Source organism: Nicotiana tomentosiformis, chromosome 5 (assembly GCF_000390325.3).
Source record: "Nicotiana tomentosiformis chromosome 5, ASM39032v3, whole genome shotgun sequence".
Lineage (NCBI taxonomy): Eukaryota > Viridiplantae > Streptophyta > Magnoliopsida > Solanales > Solanaceae > Nicotiana > Nicotiana tomentosiformis.
This window is the reverse complement of record NC_090816.1, coordinates 127,162,131-127,182,089: the sequence shown is the minus strand read 5'-3', so window position 1 is coordinate 127,182,089 and position 19,959 is coordinate 127,162,131. Positions and strand designations below refer to the sequence as shown.

General features: G+C 34.0%; 2 protein-coding genes across 3 annotated transcripts; one reads left to right on the top strand and one right to left on the bottom strand.

Moving 5' to 3' along the window:
• Positions 1–1,718: 1,718 nt before the first annotated feature.
• LOC104096233 (probable LRR receptor-like serine/threonine-protein kinase At5g10290) lies at positions 1,719–9,385 on the top strand. 2 transcript variants are annotated; one of them, XM_009602575.3, is made up of 13 exons: positions 1,719–2,069; positions 2,649–2,750; positions 3,229–3,396; positions 3,637–3,769; positions 3,918–3,989; positions 4,444–4,587; positions 4,690–4,761; positions 4,849–4,914; positions 5,040–5,104; positions 5,236–5,379; positions 5,603–5,944; positions 7,758–8,152; positions 8,777–9,385. In XM_009602575.3, the coding sequence occupies exons 3-13, from the start codon at positions 3,306–3,308 to the stop codon at positions 9,089–9,091; spliced, it is 1,839 nt and encodes a 612-aa protein (XP_009600870.1). In that variant the 5' UTR covers positions 1,719–2,069; positions 2,649–2,750; positions 3,229–3,305; the 3' UTR covers positions 9,092–9,385. The 2 variants fall into 2 exon arrangements, with proteins under 2 accessions (XP_009600870.1, XP_009600869.1); XM_009602574.3 differs by lacking the exon at positions 2,649–2,750 and having other exon boundaries at positions 1,720–2,069.
• Positions 9,386–15,197: 5,812 nt separating this feature from the next.
• Positions 15,198–19,056, bottom strand: LOC138893131 (uncharacterized). Its single transcript, XM_070176902.1, has 5 exons — positions 17,894–19,056; positions 16,609–16,752; positions 16,311–16,544; positions 16,167–16,227; positions 15,198–15,344 (listed from the first exon to the last, which is right to left on the bottom strand). The coding sequence occupies exons 1-5, from the start codon at positions 19,054–19,056 to the stop codon at positions 15,198–15,200; spliced, it is 1,749 nt and encodes a 582-aa protein (XP_070033003.1).
• Between the last annotated feature and the right edge of the window lie 903 nt (positions 19,057–19,959).

Here is a 19,959-nt window from a genome sequence, read left to right as displayed (position 1 = left end):
TTCGAACATCCGGAGAGAATAGTGTGTACGCAGATCTTAACCCTACTCATACTTCAAGAAGGTAGAGAGACGGTTTTCGATAAATCATCGGCTAAAAAAATATTTCTTAACAGGTTTAAAAAAGAAAAATAATAGTGAAGAAGGCATGTTAAGAGTAATAAAGACAAAAATAGTGACAATAATAAAACAACAAAGCAATAAGAAAATCGAAGCAAGGAAAACAATATGTAGTAATAAAGCATGAAAAATAAGATTATATGGGAATGATAACGATCATAGTAATATGAAAAATACGTGACAAATATGGTATCTCAAGCTCGACTACCTACTAATATTTTATCCTAATCCTTGCCCTCCATATCTTATATTTAGGGTCATATTTTCGATAAACTGGAAATATATTATCATGTCTAATCACTTATTCTCAATATTTTTTTGGAGTACCTTTTCCTCTGGTATATAAACTTTAATGATATGCATTAATTCTTTTATATGTAACTAAGGTGTTGGAAGGTGTAAGTAAATATTTATCCTTTTCCTCCCCCAATCAAAATAAAAAAGAAAAAAGAAATAAAGAAAAAGATAGTTAAGTGCTTCCTAAGTTATGTTATGAAAGTTAATGATAGCATTATATAATGTCAGAGGAAGTATCACTACTAGGTGATATGTATTACACATGCAAGTGGTTAAGGATATTATTGGTCAATATTTTGGTAATTTTTATCTTCTTTTTTGGTCAATATTTTGGGATTCTTTTATCTTCTTTTGAAGTCAAACTCAATCTCTTTCAGTTAGGTAAAAGTGAAGTGCCACTTTGGATTCTTGTTTCCTTGGGAAATTAACTTTAACATTTAGAAAGTTGTTTGTAATATTCTCAATAATGAGTTAATCTTATATTGATTCAATTTCTTTTAAAGTACTATCATATAAATCAAAATAAGTTTCTTGACCCTGAAAAAATGTTAAAAAGGCAAAAGATTTGTGCAATTGACTCATCATTTAGAAGTTTGAAAAAAGACATATCCAAATTTTAGTTTCTTTTACAACTTTGGAATTTGTAGTTCTATAGTGCAGTGCCTAATACTTTAACAAAAAGGTTTTATGCTTTAATGCAACTTGAAATTCTATTATAGTTGACTCAAACTTTTTCATATTCTAAAAGTAGAATTTTATTCTTTACTTCATAATACCTTAATTAACAACAAAAAGATTTTCATAAAAACTTTGGATTCCCCCCTTAACAACAATTTTTTTTTCACCTTTCCTGAATTAGAAGAATTTTTTATTAATAATTAGAATAAGGGGACCCCTCCACAAAGAATTTTTTTTCCAGTAAATTATTTTTTTTAATCATGTGATATTTCAAAATTCATTGATTTAACTAATTCAAATTTACATTGAGTAAGCTCAATAAGAAGTGAATTTAAAAAAAATATTTTTTTATGTTTCAAACCCGAAAATTATAAGGGTAGAAATATTCTACCATTGCACCAAACCAATAATGTCTCTGTCTCACACTCTCACTGTGAAACACCAAAGACCTTTCCATTTGTTAATTCCTTCTTCACTATTACTACCATTTACCAGTAAAAGGAAGTGGGGTCCACTTCCAGTTAGCCACCAAGGGGGTGGGGGGGGAGGGGGAGGGGGAGGGGGGTGAAAAGGGGGCGGGGAACTAAGAGAGACTGTTGGGAGAGACAGAAGAGAAGACTAATAATAATTGCAGAGACCATATGCAGATATAAGCTTTCTTTAATATTGAAGCCAAAAAAGAAGCTTTCTTTTAAGTTCTTTTACATTAACAACTTCATTTACAGCACAAGAAAGAGTGAATAAAAGGAACCCCCCTCCCCCCCCCCAAAAAAAAACAAAAAAAAAAGGGAAAAGAAAGAGAAGAGCTGCTTTTCTTAGTATTGCTTTTTTTTATTCTCTACAAGATTTGATTTTGGTGAAACAAATTTTCCCTTTTTTGTAATAATCCAAAGTAAAGTTTCAATATTGGTTCAAACTCTGCTATTTCATTCACCCTTTGTTCATTCACAGCTCAAAAGTCTGGTGCTTGTTTAAAGGTACTTAACTTACCCATCTCATATTCATGTTTTGGTCTTTTTTCCATATTCTGTTAATTCATTTTATTTGCTTAGTATGTTAAAAATGGTAGTTTGAAGCTTTAGATATGGTGGGTTTATGATTTTGACTTGGATTAATGAAGTTAAAAAAGTGAACTTTTTTAGCTTGTGAGAAGTGGAATTGGAAAATATATTTCTTGATGGATTTTGTGAAGTTGAGGATGTGGGGTTCCTTTTTTGGTGTGGTGTAGTTTTTGGAATAAAAAGGGTGGATTTGTTTACATTTTTGGTTTTTTCTGATGCATATGGTGAAAGGAGAAGAAGGTAAATTTAAATTTTTAACCATAGGCAAGAGACAATGTAAAAAGACAGAAACTTGGACTTTTGTAGAGTGGTTAACTTGGATTTTGGTGAGTCTGGTTAAATTTTAGGAATTCTTATGGTTGGAAAAGGTGATTTGATTATTTACATGGTCATTTTTATCTACAACCTTTCTTGTTTCATTTGTTGGAGATTTTCTTTTGTTATGGTTCATTACTCACTTTCTGTACTTGAGGAAATGAGGGAGTTATTTAGCAGGTTTGTTATTGCTGCATTTCATGAATTTCTTGTGGTCCCATATCCGATAGACAATCGAGGAACTACTGGCGTTTGGTCTTTATTCAGGAAAGAAAAGGATAGGTCCGTTAACTGTTGAAATTTGTGAATCAATTATTTTAACTGTTGAAATTTGTGAATCAATTATTTTAACTGTTGAAATTTGTGAATTAATTGTTCTTTTGGGATGGTTGGCATTATTGGTAGAGCTGAAGAATTGTTTGAAAGGAAATGACAAGTGTTCAATTGTTCTTTCAACTCTTGATAACTTTACGATTCTTCAATACTGCTACAGTTTGCTCTTAAGGGATTTTCAGTTAAAAGTATGTGTTTTGTAGTGGTTACATGTTATGTACATTATTCTACAAGTTTTGTTGATAGATGGGCATTAATGTAGTGCTGTAACTATGCTTTTTATTTGATTGATCTATATCATTGACTGCTATTTTATTCTTCTCCGTCTAGGGCCGGATATCTTTTTTCCATATTTCTTTATGCTTAGCTGTTGCCCTTGAGGGTATACTAATTTTGCTCTTATTAATCTTTCTAATATATTTTTCAGAACCACCACCTGTTCATATACCAAAGAAGATGGTGTGTTGTGTCACAGTGATGAAAGGCAACAAATTTACTTGATCTATGGAATTGAACCTCATCCGCAATATGGAGCTGTTCTTAGCAGTTTTGACATTATCGTCTCTCTATTCATTTGTCGCACCAGATGCCCAGGGTATACACTTCTTCCTTTTTCTACTTTATCAAATTACCAAAGAGATCGCCCTCTGCTGTATTCTTTTCATTCTGGTACTCTTTTAACCATTCAAATGTATAAGGAAAATTTAGATTATCTTTTCATTCTTTCTGCATTCATAATATCTACATTATGCTTCTTATGATTAAATGTTGTATCTGTTCTGCTAGTAAAGAAGGGTGACATTCTGTTATTTTGTAATCTCTGACCTTGTTTTAGGAGATGCACTGTTTGCATTGAAGAGTTCACTAAATGCTTCGAGGGATCAACTTTCTGATTGGAACCAGAATCAAGTTAACCCATGCACTTGGTCAAAAATCACTTGTGACGACAACAGCAATGTCATCATGGTGTAAGTTTGAAGCTATTCCGAGAGCCATTTTGATCACGTTGTACATTATACGATTATGTCGCAGTTTGCATCCCCAACACTTAAGCTTTTGTCGGTCAACTACCATTCTGAAACGTGATTTTTTATGGTGTCCGAGCTTTGTTTGCAGGTCATTGTCAAACATGGGGTTCGCTGGCACTTTAACTCCAAGATTAGGTGTTCTAAAGAATCTTAATACTCTGTACGTATAGAGAACTTGTTGAATATTGTTCGATTGAATGCTAATGTGTATTTACAATATACTTATATTGGTTTCTTGGAATTTCATTACTCTACACTCCTTTTAGTCTTTGGATTTTGAGTCAAAGGGCACATTTTAATCCTGACGTCTGTATATAAATCACTCTACTTAAAATTATGGTGTTATTTATGGACGAGGTGAAATATTTTGCATCTGGCATTTCACGAGTCTTTGCATCGTCATTTCTTATCAGTTATCACATTATTCTCGTAGTGCCTCTGATGAACACTATAATGTGATAACTCTCAACTTTTGCTGAGAAGATCCTTATAAATAAAGCTTTCTTCCTTGTTAGAGGAAGTTCTACATTAATTAGATTTCTGAACTCATATCACTTTTCATGTCTTTAGTTATGTTGTGTACTGAACTGACTGGGTTGTCAACATCCTGGCAGTTCCTTGCAAGGAAATGGAATAACTGGTAAAATTCCTGAACAGCTAGGAAATTTAACCGGCTTGACCATGTTGGATCTGGAAAATAACCGTTTGTCTGGAGAAATACCTGCTTCCCTGGGCAATCTGAAAAAGCTTCAGTTTCTGTAAGTAATGGAGTATTATTTCATTGATTATTGCTTTTCTATAACTGAGCTTTATTTTGGGTTGTTAGGCTAAGGAGTCAACTTCAATGTTTCTTTGAGCAGGTTTTTGAGTCAAAACAATCTGACTGGGACAATCCCTGAGTCGCTTTCAGGCCTTACCAACTTGATTAATCTGTAAGTGAATCATTTAGTCTGATTTTTGATGTGTTTATAGTCTGTACCATGTTATATTAACCTGATTCAGTGGTTTCTCTTTGACAGTCAGCTTGCTTTAAATGATCTTACTGGCAAAGTTCCCGATAGTTTGTTCCAAGTCCCAAAATACAAGTATGCAGATATCGATTCTTGCAATGCTCAATTGAAAATAATTTGAACATTATTTTATAATAGTTCCAGCCTCCTTCGCATGAGGTGTGACTGTTGATATTAGTTTAACTCAGTTTGCTTATTAGTTTTTCAGATAACCATTTGAATTGTGGCTTAAACTTCAGTCATCGTTGTGTGTCTGACAATGAAGGTAATTCAACGAGCAAATACTACATGTTTGAACTACAATTACTTAATGTGGACGTTAGGGTTTGCTGGAGATGTTTGGTATTAAGATAATTTATTGTCCCTGGCCAATTCTAAAAGTTGAAATCTTGGCAGGTTCTCCAAGTAAATCAAAAACTGGGCTCGTAATTGGTATTGTTGGTGGATTTCTTGGAATTATCCTTCTTGGGGGATTTATGCTATTTTTCTGGCGGGGGAGGAACAAAGGCTACAAACGTGAAATCTTTGTTGATGTTCCAGGTCCGTAACAACTGTTTTTCACAATATTAACTTCAATTTGTGTTGTTTGCTCTCAAAAAAAGAAAAAGGCTAAAGCTGTTATCCGTTGTTACATCTCGTAGTTCCATCTTGTGTTGGAGATGAGTTGTTTAATCAGCATTACTTTAATTGTGTGCACTATAAGATGTTGTAGGTCCATTGAGTATGTTGTGACATTTTCCTGGTGTTTGTTTGGTGTGCTCAGGTGAGGTTGACAGGCGAATTCCATTTGGTCAATTGAGGAGATTTGCATGGAGGGAGTTGCAACTTGCTACTGATAACTTTAGTGAAAAGAATGTTCTTGGACAGGGAGGTTTTGGCAAGGTTTATAAAGGAGTGCTCAATGACAGCACTAAAGTTGCTGTGAAAAGATTAACCGACTATGAGAGTCCTGGGGGAGATGCTGCATTTCAGCGTGAAGTTGAGATGATCAGTGTGGCTGTTCATAGGAATCTTTTGCGGCTTATAGGATTTTGCACCACACCGACTGAACGCTTGCTAGTATACCCATATATGCAGAACCTAAGTGTTGCCTATCGTCTACGAGGTATTTAATTTTTCACAGTAGAGCCTATATCCATGTTTTGAAGTTGGCTTTCTCTTGTATATCTCAATTTCAAATTGTCGAGGATCATCTTTTTTCTAGTGTTACTATTACTCTTTTAAACAAACTCAGCTAAATTTCTACAGAAGTTATATAAACTGAGATGTTGTTGGAGATGTGAAAGATAGTTGGGAGGTGCGAAGGTTTAAGGAAGGGGAACATTCTCTCTTGTGCAGTGTTTTTGAGAGCGAGAAACGCAAAAAAGCGACAGGGGCTCGCCTCGCTTCAAAAGCGAAGCGCGAAACGAAGCGCACGCTTCATTGAATTGAAGCGCAATTCTTAAAGAACATAAAGTAAACCTTGCAAAGAGACAAACATAATGAAATAAACTGAAAATATAACATATATATATATAACTGAAATCAGCAACACCTTAATTAAATTAAATTTAACAACTGAAATCAGTAACATTTCAAATAAAAAGGAAAAAAATTGGATTTTTTTTATAATTATGTTTAAAATACTAAAATCAGCAAAGCAGCAACATTTCAAAATATAATAATTAAGTTTATAAACTGAAATACACACAAAAATTAATAAATAAAGGCTAAATAAGAAGAATAAAAGGGAAAAAAAAGGATCGCTGCCTGCCCTAGCACTTAGCAGCAGTCGACGGGAAGAGTAAGAAAGAAGAGAGAAAAAAAGGAGAAGAAAAAAGGAGAAGAAGAAAGAAGAAAAAAAGAAGAAGAAATTACCTGGAGGCTGGACGGACTTCTAGAACCCTAGCAGCAGAAACGATGCTCGATGGAATAGAAGAAGAGAAGAAATGTCTTCACTTTGGGGTCTATGTTTTGTATAATATAGAAAAGACCCAATCTTTTATTTTAAAAAAAAAATTGACCCCTTTTGACTGAAGCGGTCGCTTTTTCGCTTCTCGCTTCTGCGTCGCTTCTCGCTTCAGGTGTTGAAGCGATCGCTTTTGATGGTCGAGTCGCCTCAGCTTCATAAAAGCGACGAGTTGTCGCTTCGCTTCGCTTCTCGCTTAAAGCGACGAAGCGATCGCTTTTTTAAACATTGCTCTTGTGGCAGCTAAATTTCTACAAAAGTCTGAAATTTTTTATTGTCAAGAGTCTTAAGTGTCCTTTACATATGATACCGAGTAACTTTGACAGATGGGAAGAAATCACGTAGTGTTTGTCTTCCCTGGGATTTGAACCTGGGATATGGTTCTCAATCCACTTAATTAACCACTAGGCCACACCTTTGGGTGCGTGCTTGTAGTGTTAGATTATATGTTGATCATAGGAGGACAGATTTTCACTCAAGTTCCTTTCTCATGTTTTATTTCTTGATTCTTTTTGTTTAGACTTGTGAATAGTCACTAGAAGTTTAAATGGCCTTTGCTAGATAACCATGAGTAAAATTCCGGGTGCTTCCTGCTTTTTCCCAGGGAAAATTAGACTTAGACAAGTTCGAGCAGATAATAAAGGGGTATTGCATAGGTGCTCAATATTCTTAATATTTTGTAGAAGCATTTAGTTCTCTTTAGTCTTCAAGAGCCATATTGAATTATACCTCATCAAAAGGGAACTCTGCAACATGAATTGAGGTCGATTTCTATAATGAGAGGTTAATTGAGTTCATGAATCCATTCTTGTGCATTCATCATTTCCCTGAAAAGCTGAGTTTTTGAAAACCTTGCATGAATTGAAGATAACGCGTGCAGTAGTCAGTCAAGCTTTAAAGTTCAGCATATTTCTCGCAGAATTGATGAGATTGTGGGGGTTTCTTATTTGTAGTATTTTATCAAATGCAGAAATTAAACCTGGAGAGACTGTTTTAGATTGGGCAACCAGGAAGCGTGTGGCACTGGGCACTGCACGTGGACTTGAGTACTTGCACGAACACTGTAATCCAAAAATTATTCACCGTGATGTTAAAGCAGCTAATGTTTTACTAGATGAAGATTTTGAAGCTGTAGTTGGTGATTTTGGCTTGGCAAAGTTAGTTGATGTTAGGAAAACCAATGTGACAACTCAAGTTCGTGGTACAATGGGCCATATAGCTCCTGAATACTTGTCCACAGGGAAATCATCAGAAAAAACTGATGTTTTTGGATATGGAATCATGCTTTTGGAGATTGTAACTGGTCAACGCGCAATAGACTTCTCACGCCTAGAAGAAGAAGATGATGTCTTGTTACTTGACCATGTAAGTGTACCTAACTCAATGACCGATACTAACTCTGATTCAATTGATCTGCATATAGTTCCTAATGGCTATTGCATAACCGATACTAACTCTGATTCAATTGATCTGCATATAGTTCCTAATGGCTATTGCATATTTACTTTTATTGTGACATCTAAAACAATTCAGTTTCTTTTAAGTTTTATTTTATTATCTTACCTTTGCTGATTATACTTCCACTCTTCTTTAAGTTGCATGGTTTTGCGGGCTCATTGTCCATTACAAGACATAAATTGTATAATTCTGTTTTTTTTTTGCTTTCTTGATTTATATAATCTTGATATTCAGCTTGTAGGACCAAAAAGAAGTGTCATTTTCCACATAGCATTATTATGCAAACGCTTTGCATGTCAGACATACGTCTAAATACTTGAGCCTCTTTTATCGGACACCCTTTTTAGGAGTAAGATAAACTAGTGGAAAATTAAAGTGAAATTAACAATGAGAAGACGCTAAATTTTCTTGCAGGCGTGGGCCCTGAACCTAGGTTTTTAATTTGCTTGATAAGCTCTCTGCAATCTTCGCTTTTATAGGACCTTTTTTGTAGTATCGGTTACTGAAATTACTGCATGTGCCATCTTAAAGGTCAAAAAACTGCAAAGGGAGAAAAGGCTAGATGCTATTGTTGACCGCAATCTGCACAAAAACTATAACATGGATGAAGTAGAGATGATGATTCAAGTTGCATTGCTTTGCACTCAAGGATCGCCAGAGGACCGTCCAGCAATGTCAGAGGTAGTACGAATGCTGGAAGGAGAAGGGCTTGCTGAGCGGTGGGAAGAATGGCAGCATGTCGAAGTTACGCGTAGGCAAGAATACGAGAGACTACAACGTCGATTTGATTGGGGCGAAGATTCAATCTATAATCAAGATGCCGTTGAGTTATCTGGTGGAAGATGACAAATCTGTATTTCCAAACAAGTACATAATTTCCTGTAATAGTCTCTTTGATGCATAGAGCTGGCTGCTAAATGGCATGCAATTGATGTTTTAATATTGCTTGTGCCATATCTTGATTGTATCTTTTTTCACGTGCTTCTCTTATTTAATCAATTATTTTTCCTGTATGCTTGGCCTGTGCAGCGACATAACGTATCAACCATTTTCTTTTTGTTTCTTTTGTTTTTTTCCCTTCTTTCTCAAGATCTGCAAATTGTAACATTAATCCTTGTTATAGAGATTCGTTTTGCTCAACCTGAAGGTCTCTAGTCAAGCATTCTTGTTTATTGTACGTTTGCATCAGATGCAATAATCCCAAAAATGGAACTGACCAGTAAAATATTTCTTTGACAGGTCTTTGTTGATATCTGCAGGGAAAAGGTTACATTTTTTGCTATGTTTAAGTGACTATCTAATATGCAATATTTATGTTCCTACTTCACATATTCATTGTTTCTTAATAAGGTAGAGGTAAGTACTGCGTACATACTACCCTCCCCAGATCCCACTTGTGGAAATACACCGGGTATGTTGTTGTTGTTGTTGCTCACATAGTCATTGTGAAGAGGTTATGCTTTCCTGGAATTCACATACTTTGGTAGTGGATTACATCACAAGGAAAGCTAATCCTCTTGTGTAGCTAGGTTACATAAAAGTAATATGTACGATTTTCTTGTCCGAGACTAGATACTGGTTTTACATTTGCAGATACTGTTGCCTCGGCTTGAACATTGTTGTTTGCCTTTCGCCATGCATGTCCTCTTGACCATTGGCTGTGACGGCGATTTCCTCCCTCACTTTCATCAGCAAGAAGATGCTGTGGTGTCCTTTCCGAGTTCCTCTGCTCCATATCTTCTAAGTGAACGTTGCACTTATTGTAATCTGCACCCGCCATTGCAAGAGCCTCAACTGACATGGTTTTCGCTCTTTATTCTCTCTCTGTCAAATTGCAAATGCTTCAAATGAGGTAAGTTTTAGTACATTGGAGAAGTAATATTTATACTTGTTCCGCCCCTACATCCCGTGCTTTACTCTTCTTTCCTTTTTTGATATGAAATTCTGACTTGTGAAGAGTTATAACAGCCTAGACTTTATACAACAGAACATATGAATTTGTTGATATATCCGTGACTCGAGTTGCTTTTTCACTTTTTCCACTAGGAATTAAATGGTTTGTGGACACTTTTTTGCAAGTGGTTATATTAGATTGATGGATTCTTTATGGGGAAATTGACACTATATAGCCACTTTCAAAATAATAGTCGAAAAATTGTATATTTTTTTTTGTATATATATGCACTTTCTGTATGTTATATACAAAAATTATACAAATTTTATACACTTTTTCGGCTAACGAATGTAAATAATTTCTGGCGCGGACAAAAAGTGAAAAAAACCCAGAGGTAAGATATTTACTCATGAGAGAGTTGTGTCCATTGAATGTTTGAAGAGAGCTTGTATCACCAGTTGTTGTAGGGAACTCTGGAAATTTGAACACTTGGTTGAAATTGACATTTGTGATTCAAAGAATAGAGATATGTGGTGAGGAGTAGATGAAGAGATTTACTAAAAGGGAGATCAACATAAATCTTCTACTTATCTGGCTAACTTTTCATTCTTAATTTTTTGTCATTTTTTGGATTGGAAAAAACTTAGCTACCTGTTTGGTTTACAAAAGTTCCAAAACAATTGGAAAACATATATTGGAGGATGATTTCGAAAAATGTTTTCCCTCCTCTCACTAGGGAAGTGGGTCATTTTCCTGAAATTGGAGGACCAAACATTTAAGTTGACCAAATATGGAAAAATTGGAATCCATACCAAACACACCCTAAACCAAAATTTTGAAACTCACTCTCAAAAGCTTAGAAGAGAATTCTATAATATTAAAGCAAATGTATTCCAGAAATTCATTTCTTGCTTAATTTTTGACAAGACGTAATAGAAAATGGGATTGTTACACATATAGCATGTTAGATTCATTGTTTACTTTTTTAGCTGGTATATATGGATTATATACATCTATACACGTATTATACATAAATTATATACCCGTCGGCTATTTTTAGTTTAAGAGATTAGTTGGGCGGCAATTATACATAAATTTTGAGGAACGTGTGTAACCAAATGGGCTTTGTAGACAAGTAAGGGTTGGCAAAAGAAAGAGGACGAAGTGAAGCTTGAAATTGGGCCATTCCCAAAAGTATGACTTGGACTTTAAAGAAGAGTGTAGATGGGGAAATAACATGGGCTAGCCAGTTTTCGGACTGATAATTGAAAAATAGCCACTGTTTTGCTGCAACACGGAAAGTTCCAGCATAATATACTGGAGATTGGTGAACCTGTGCATGAACTTTCAGCATATTATGCTGGAACTCCAGCACACGGAAAGTTCCAGCATAATATACTGGAGATTGGAGCACCTGTGTATGGACTTCCAGCATATTATGCTGGACTAGTATATTATGCTGGAATTCCAGTATATTATGCTGGAAGTTCACATGTAAAAATTTTGAACTCCAATATATTATGCTGGAATATTTTTCGGGTTTTGAACAATGTTTTCGTTCAGATTTATCTTTACATGAAAAATGACTAAATTTCGATTACTTTTGAAATCGTGACTATTTTTTAATTATCACTTATAAATCTGGTTATTTTTTAATTTCACCCGTGTAGATGTCATTTGGCCTAAGTTTGTTGTACTGGTTTAGCTTAAAGACTAAAACGTTTTTACTGTAATAGTGTAACAACATTTCACACAATTTCTATATATTCTAAGTGATCTGAACTTCTGTCTGAGCTCTCCGATGATAACTACAAGTGATAATGTTTAACTTTTATATGTTAACAGTATATATATATATATATATATATATATATATATATATATATATATATATGTCGCACTATCATGTCTCACGCTAGCCTATAGGTAACGCCACGGGCCATAATAAGTAATGTTACTTAGCCGGAAAGTAATAAAAATGGCGTGTGGTAGCCTCTATCTAAGGTGGTGTTTATTTTTTATCCACCAATTTTAATATTGAGCAAAAATAGCCACTACTCTATTAAAATTAATATGAAAAGATATTTTTACCCTTTCTTCTATTTCTTTTCTTCCCAAACCTTACTTTATACGCTTCTCTCGATTTATACCCAATATGAAAAGTTCAGAGCCAAACTTTCGCTCCCTCTCATGAATATCGTTCCTGCATGCAACTCTTTGTGATTTTGTTCCTGCTCAGCCCACGCTATTCTCTGTGTATACTTTGTCCAACTTAATCTCTACTCCTTTGTCATCTTCTCTACATCGAACTTGTATGTTTTCGATTTTGCTTTTATGCATTTTTCTTTTTGTATATCTCTAATCGTGATCAATGCTGTGTTTGTCATCAAGTATGTGTGAAATGTCCAAAATAATGATTATAACTTGATTCGCTGAGAAATAAGGAGTGGATTTTTGTTCTTTTGGCATTGAAATGTGTTTGTGGTTCAATCAATATATTGATTATGTAAGGACATTTCAGAAAAATAGTCCTAATCAATATATTGATTATGTAAGGACATTTCAGAAAAATAGTCCTAAGAATATATAAGCTAATTGTGTTTAGAAATTTTAGTTAACTGTGCTTCTATTAAAGCTGCATCTAATTAGGTCCCGGATTTTAGTTTTTTAGTTTAAATATTAAGGACATTTCAGAAAAATAGTCCTAAGAATTTGTAAGCTAACTGTGTTTAGGAATTTTAGTAAACTGTGCTTCTATTAAAGATGCATCTAATTAGGTCCTGGATTTTAGTTTTTTAGTTTAAATATTAAGGACATTTCAGAAAAATAGTCCTAAGAATTTGTAAGCTATCTGTGTTTAGGAATTTTAGTAAACTGTGCTTCTATTAAAGATGCATCTAATTAGGTTCCAGATTTTAGTTTTTTAGTTTAAATATTAAGGACATTTCAGAAAAATAGTCCTAAGAATTTGTAAGCTAACTGTGTTTAGGAATTTTAGTTAACTGTGCTTCTATTAAAGATGCATCTAATTAGTTCCTGGATTTTAGTTTTTTACTTTAAATATTAAGGACATTTCAGAAAAATAGTTCTAATGTTTACGTTCTATTTCCTTCTTTGTAGTGTGCTAATGGAAAGAGATCGTGTTTTCGAGTTTGATGATTGGCGTAATTCGATGAGCTATTGGAAAAGAGATTTTTAGTATAAGGAAACAATAAAAAGTTTCTTGTCGAACACGTAATGGAAGAAGTTGAGAGATGGTGTTTTCGGAAACTTTTTTCGATTACAAGGTGTGAAGTTCTGTGGTAAACTTATTCATTCTGTGTTGCTTTCAGAAATTGTAAGCAATGACTCGAATTCAATGGCATTCAAGGTTTTTGATCATGAAGTGAAGTTTATACGTGAAGCGTGATAATTACTGGGTTGAAATGTTCTTCTTCAGTGGACTTCAAAGTTTTGAGTGAAAGAGATAATAGGCTTTCGAAAGTCTACTTCCCTGGAAAGGATAGAATCGAGTTAGGCGATTTGTGGTATTTTATTACTAGTCACCCATATAGTACAATTGCATCATTTGTAGGCAGCCATGGCGATGCAGTGAAGTTGGAAACAATTTATTTTGTTGAATCTGTGTTGATGGGGAAGCGCAAGAATCAGAATGTGTCTGAGCGGGTAATGAAAATCGTAGATGACGATGAACACTGCTTTTCTTTCAATTGGGGCTCTTTTTGTTATGAAAAGTTATTCAAATCATTGAAGAGTTGCTTGAAGCCCAAACAAAATACTTCAGACAATGAGAATGAGAATGAGAAAGAGAAAGAGAAAGAGAAAGAGAAAGATAAAGAGATGGTCAATTATACTATACTTGGCTTCCCTTTCGCCTTCTGTGTTTGGATTATGGAAGTATTCCCAGTTTTTCAGGAAAAATCGTTTGTGAACTTCAGAGAATGTGGGTTCCCTCGGATGCTATGTTATTCAGATATGAAATCTCCACATTATGACACCCTATGTAAAAAGTACTTCCATAATGAAAAAAGTAAGTTAATAGGACTACTAGCTATTTTTTTGTTTATGTGTTTTAGTTCTAAATACTTACGTTTTTTTTCTTATATAATAGTTGTTTCAGTTGCTCGAGATGGTACCATTTCTTTCTTCTGAAGAAGATGCAGAGCCCGCTACTGTGCATGTGCCATTATCTCAAGATCAAAGTTCAATGCCTTCAACACAATTTGATGAAGTCTTGCTTAAGGAAATTGTTAACGTAGGTTTTCTGTCTTTGAATACCATTAGTTTTTTATTTGCTTATTTTTGCTTAAGAGACTTTTTTGTTTTTATGGTTTTTGATTCATAGATTATCGAAGAAGTTCAAAAAGGATATGCAGGCAGAAAGTGCTAGAATACATCAAAAAATAGATTTATCAGAAAAAAGGATTCAAAATAACATCAAGGTAACATGTGTTTAATTTCTGAGCTTCTAAATTCAAATTCAGGACTAGATGTCCTTAATTTCTGTGCTTGTAACTCTAAGTTAATGACACCCCGTCCTTAATTTTTGAGCTTGTAACTCTAAGTGTAGGACTTCCCGTCCTTAACTTTTGAACTTGGAACTCTAAGTTCAGGACTACATGTCCTTAATTTCTGTGCTTGTAACTCTAAGTTCAAGACTAAGTGTCCTTAATTTTTGAAGTTGTAACTCTAAGTTCAGGAATACGTGTCCTTAATTTGTGAGCTTGTAACTTTAAGTTTAGGAATACATGTCCTTAACTTTTTAACTTGTAACTCTAAGTTCAGGACTACATGTCCTTAACTTTTTAACTTGTAACTCTAAGTTCAGGACTACATGTCCTTATTTTTTGAACTTGGAACTCTAAGTTCAGGACCACCTGTCCTTAATTTATATGCTTGTAACTCTAAGTTAAGGAACACTTGTCCTTAATTTCTGTGCTTGTACCTCTATGTTAAGGACCAATTGTCCGTAACTTATAAACAACTAACATTCTGATTCTTATTTTAAATACTATCTCACAGACTTTAAAGAAAAACCTAGGATCAAAGATTGATACTTTATTGAAGCTTCTTGACAAACCTCATGAAAGGAACAAAGAGAGATAACCCAGTGTTCAAATTAGCAAAGATGCAATTGATGATCAATGTGATGATACAGATGTGCATGTAGAAGATCATTATGAAAGCGATTATAGAGATGCGCATCTAGAAGAAAAGAAAAAAAAACAAAGAGCACGTAAGCGCAAAGAATCTTTGAAAATTCAGGACATCTTTTATATAACCATCCGCTAATGTTTACTTGCTCAAATAAAAACAATCTAAATGAATCCAATTTATAGCAAAAACTTAAAAGAGTAGATAAACATAAGTGGATATATCTATTATTATCTATGCTTCCTTGAAAATGGATGGACTGCCGGAGAATATATACAAGATGTTCTATTATGACCAATTTTTCTGTAACGACAACATTTGAATGTTATTTTTAATGATTCGGTAGCTGGAATATGCCCTTTCTTCTGCCTTCTACCTGGTGGGACTTTGAAATCTAGAGGTTTAATAATTTGTGACTTAACACTCTCTGGTACAATCCAAGAATTCATATGTCCTACAGGATGTATTTGTCTTTCATATGTTTTCTGCCAAGATTCCTTTAAGTACCAGTCCGAGCAGAAATTGGACTTCTTGATGTTTCTCTTCTCGATGGCTGCAATTACATGTATATATGGTAATTTATCAAATTGAAACTGAAAATAATCACATGTTCTTTTGTTTAAGTTCACCAATAAAGTAATTCCTTCTTCCTCAACTCTAGAACGCTATGAATCAACAGGGAAGACCTTCAAAGTTGAAAAACTATAAGTTAGTACATTATGTTAAATTATCATTAAAATGATAAGCTAAAGTAAGAACATAATACTTACATTTAAAGTAAAAGCTAAGTCTATCTTTTTCTTCAATTCCTCTTCTACCCAACAAGAAACGTCATAAAAAGTTCCTTATGCTTCATTTCTTCTTTCATAAAACCAACGTTGTAGCTTCACTTGGATGAAATCCATCATTCTTAATATAGGCATCTCCCTTGCTTCTAATAACATAGAATGCATTGACTAAACTATGTTTGTTGTGAGCATGTCATATCTTCGTCATGGACTACAAGAACGTGCCCACCTTTCCGGTGGTTCTTCCATCAAGTAGTCAAAAGTCTTCTTATCAATTTTTGCTATATCCGACATATATAGATCAAATTCTTTGAGCCTGTATACTCTTGAAGCACTTTGGAAAAGTTTTATGACATCACTTTTCACTTTCCTTCGCTTTAGGTTCTGCTCCAAATGATAAATACAAATCCCATGGTGGCTTTCAGGATATACCTTTGCGATGCCATATGTAATAGATTGATGCCTGTCTGATAAAAAAAGTTAAATTGTCACGACTCCCAATTTCATTGCGAAGCTCACTAAAGTACCACTCATAGGAGTTGTTATTTTCAGATTCTGCAATTCCAAAGGCTAGTGGGAATATTTGGTTATTTGCATCCTTTGAAACTGAAATCATTAAAACACCACGATATTTTGACTTCAAAAAAGTTGCATCAACAACAATCACTGGTCTACAATGATTTCAACTAGCTATTGATGATCCATATGCATAAAACATATAAAGAAACCTAAAAATACAGTTTAACAGAAGGTTAAAAATACAGGCCACCAAATCTTTAACATTTACACTTCACACATCAAAGTTAAGGACAACATATCCTTAACATTTTCACTGCACACATCAAAGTTAAGGATACCATGTCCTTAACATTTACACTGCACACATCAAAGTTAAGGACACCATGTCCTTAATATTTTCACTGCACACATCAAAGTTAAGCACACCATGTCCTTAACTTTTACAATGCACATATCAAAGTTAAGGACACCACGTCCTTAACTTTTACACTACACATATCAAAGTTAAGGACATCATGTACTTAACTTTTACAATGCACACATCAAAGTTAAGGATACCACGTCCTTAACTTTTACACTGCACATATCAAAGTTAAGGACATCATGTCCTTAACTTTTACAATGAACATATCAAAGTTAAAGACAACATGTCCTAGAGTTTAAAACAGACTAATAAACTCTTTTTGATTGTTTACCTGTTGTTGTCATCTATATTTATGTTAGTGTATGTTCCCGGGTTTTTACTTTTCATCATATACAAGTATGACACCATGTCCTTAACTTTTACTATGCACACATCAAAGTTAAGGACACCATATCCTTAACATTTACACTGCACACATCAAAGTTAAGGACATCATGTTCTTAACATTTTCACCGCACACATCAAAGTTAAGGACACCATGTCCATAATTTTTACACTACACATATCAAAGTTAAGGACACCATGTCCTTAACTTTTATAATGAACACATCAAAGTTAAGGACAACATGTCCTAAAGTTTAAAACAGACTAATAAACTCTTTTTGATTGTTTACCTGTTGTTGTCGTCTATCTTTATGTTAGTGTATGTTCCTGAGTTTTTACTTTTCATCATATACAAGTATGACACCATATCCTTAACTTTTACAATGCACACATCAAAGTTAAGGACACCATGTCTTTAACTTTTACACTGCACATATCAAAGCTAAGGACACCATGTCCTTAACTTTTACAATGAACACATCAAAGTTAAGGACAACATGTCCTAAAGTTTAAAACAGACTAATAAACTCTTTTTGATTGTTTACCTGTTGTTGTCGTCTATCTTTATGTTAGTGTATGTTCCCGGGTTTTTACTTTTCATCATATACAAGTATGAAGACAATAATTCATAATTCTCTTCAGGAGTTCCTCTTATTAAAGCTGAAGCACGTTGAATAGCACGCCGCGTCTTGTGATAACCAATGTCTAGTCCATGCAATTTTTGCATTTCTGCCATGACAAAGGCTGGTGTAACTTCAAACCTTGGGTCTCGAATATTGTCAATAATGTAACCACTAATCAACTTTAAAGTTGCATGCCTTTGATCAGCTTTCATAGTATTAACTGAGCAGTCATGATTTTTCTCAATCTTTACTATCTTGAATAGTGTTGAATCTTTAATTCTGAAAGCACGCACACACCACCTACACCTATCATCATTGAATTTTAACGAATATCTTGTTGAGCTTGATCTAACAACCTTGAATTCAAAATGTCCTTTAATTGCTATGTTCGAAAAATAGTTAATTATACTCTTCTTTTTGTTAAATATTGATCCCACTTGTATTTCATCCAACGAAGCATTTTCTCTTAATATCGTAGTTGGAGATTCTTTTTGTTTCGAATTTGAGGTTCGTCTAGTTAGTTGAGTAGAGATTTTTTCAGCAACTTCTTCTATTACTGGTGCACTCTCTAAGACTTGAATACCCAAAGCTTGTTTGTTGTCAATCTCTATAATGCTTTGTCCTTCCACTTGAATAGAATCAAATATTTGAAGCACCTCTTTAGTTATTGGTTGAGGTTTAACCACATCTATTTCCATTGTCTGTTGGCATTTGTCTTGATTGTCTTGTTGAGTTTCTATATTGACATGTTCAAAGGTGCTTGTAGAGCCAAAAACTCTTTCTGAAACATCAGCAATGAAACGAAAACCCTTGAAGAGTGAATGACTTTTTAGTAACTCTATACATGCGTGAAGATCTAAATCTTTGGATACAAGCATTCCCTTGCTTGTTCCCAGGTTGATATCAAACCATATTATTGCTTCAAACTTGTTTCTATCCAATTCAATAACTTCAAAGACCTGGTTGATGAAATCTTCAAATCGAATTGCCTCAGGTACTAGAACAAACTTTGTTTGATGATCAAGATACTTATAGTCTGCAGTCCATCTACCATTAAAAGCAACTATAATACATATTGTATCCATCATGCAAGTCAAGAAAATGGGAAATTTAGGACACTTTGTCCTTAATATTTATACAACAGTCGTGAAGTTAGGACACGATATCCTAAACTTTATCAATACAAGTTTCAAAATGCAGGACACTATGTCTTTAATATTTTAGAACAACAGTCATGAAGTTAAGGATCTCATGTCCTAAACTTTATCAATACAAGTTGCAAATACAGGAAACTATGTCCTTAATATTTAGAACAACAATCATGAAGTTAAGGATATCATTTCCTAAAATTTATCAATACAAGTTGCAAATACAGGACACTATGTCCTTAATATTTATACAGTAGTCATGAAGTTAAGGACATCGTGTCCTAAACTTTATCAATACAAGTTGCAAATACAGGACACTGTGTCCTTAATATTTACACAGTAGTCATGAAGTTAAGGACATCGTGTCCTAAACTTTATCAATACAAGTTGCAAATACAGGACACGATGTCCTTAATATTTACACAGTAGTCATGAAGTTAAGGACACCGTGTCCTAAATTTTATCAATACAAGTTGCAAATACAAGACACGATGTCCTTAATATTTATACAGTAGTCATAAAGTTAAGGACATCATGTCCTAAACTTTATCAATACAAGTTGCAAAACACAAGACACTTTGTCCTTAAATATTTTTTAGAACAACAGTTATGGACACTATGTCCTCAATATTTACACAACAATCATAGAGTTAAGGACGCGATGTCCTTAACGTTATCAATCCAGAAAAGGAAAAAAAATCAAATCCCTTGCACCTTATTCTTCAGTAACAAAATAAAAATCCACACAAACACACAAAAGCATATAGAGATATCTGAAATTTTAGAACTTACTGTAATTTTATGGTGAATTTTGGACGAGAAAGTTGAATTCTCTAGTTT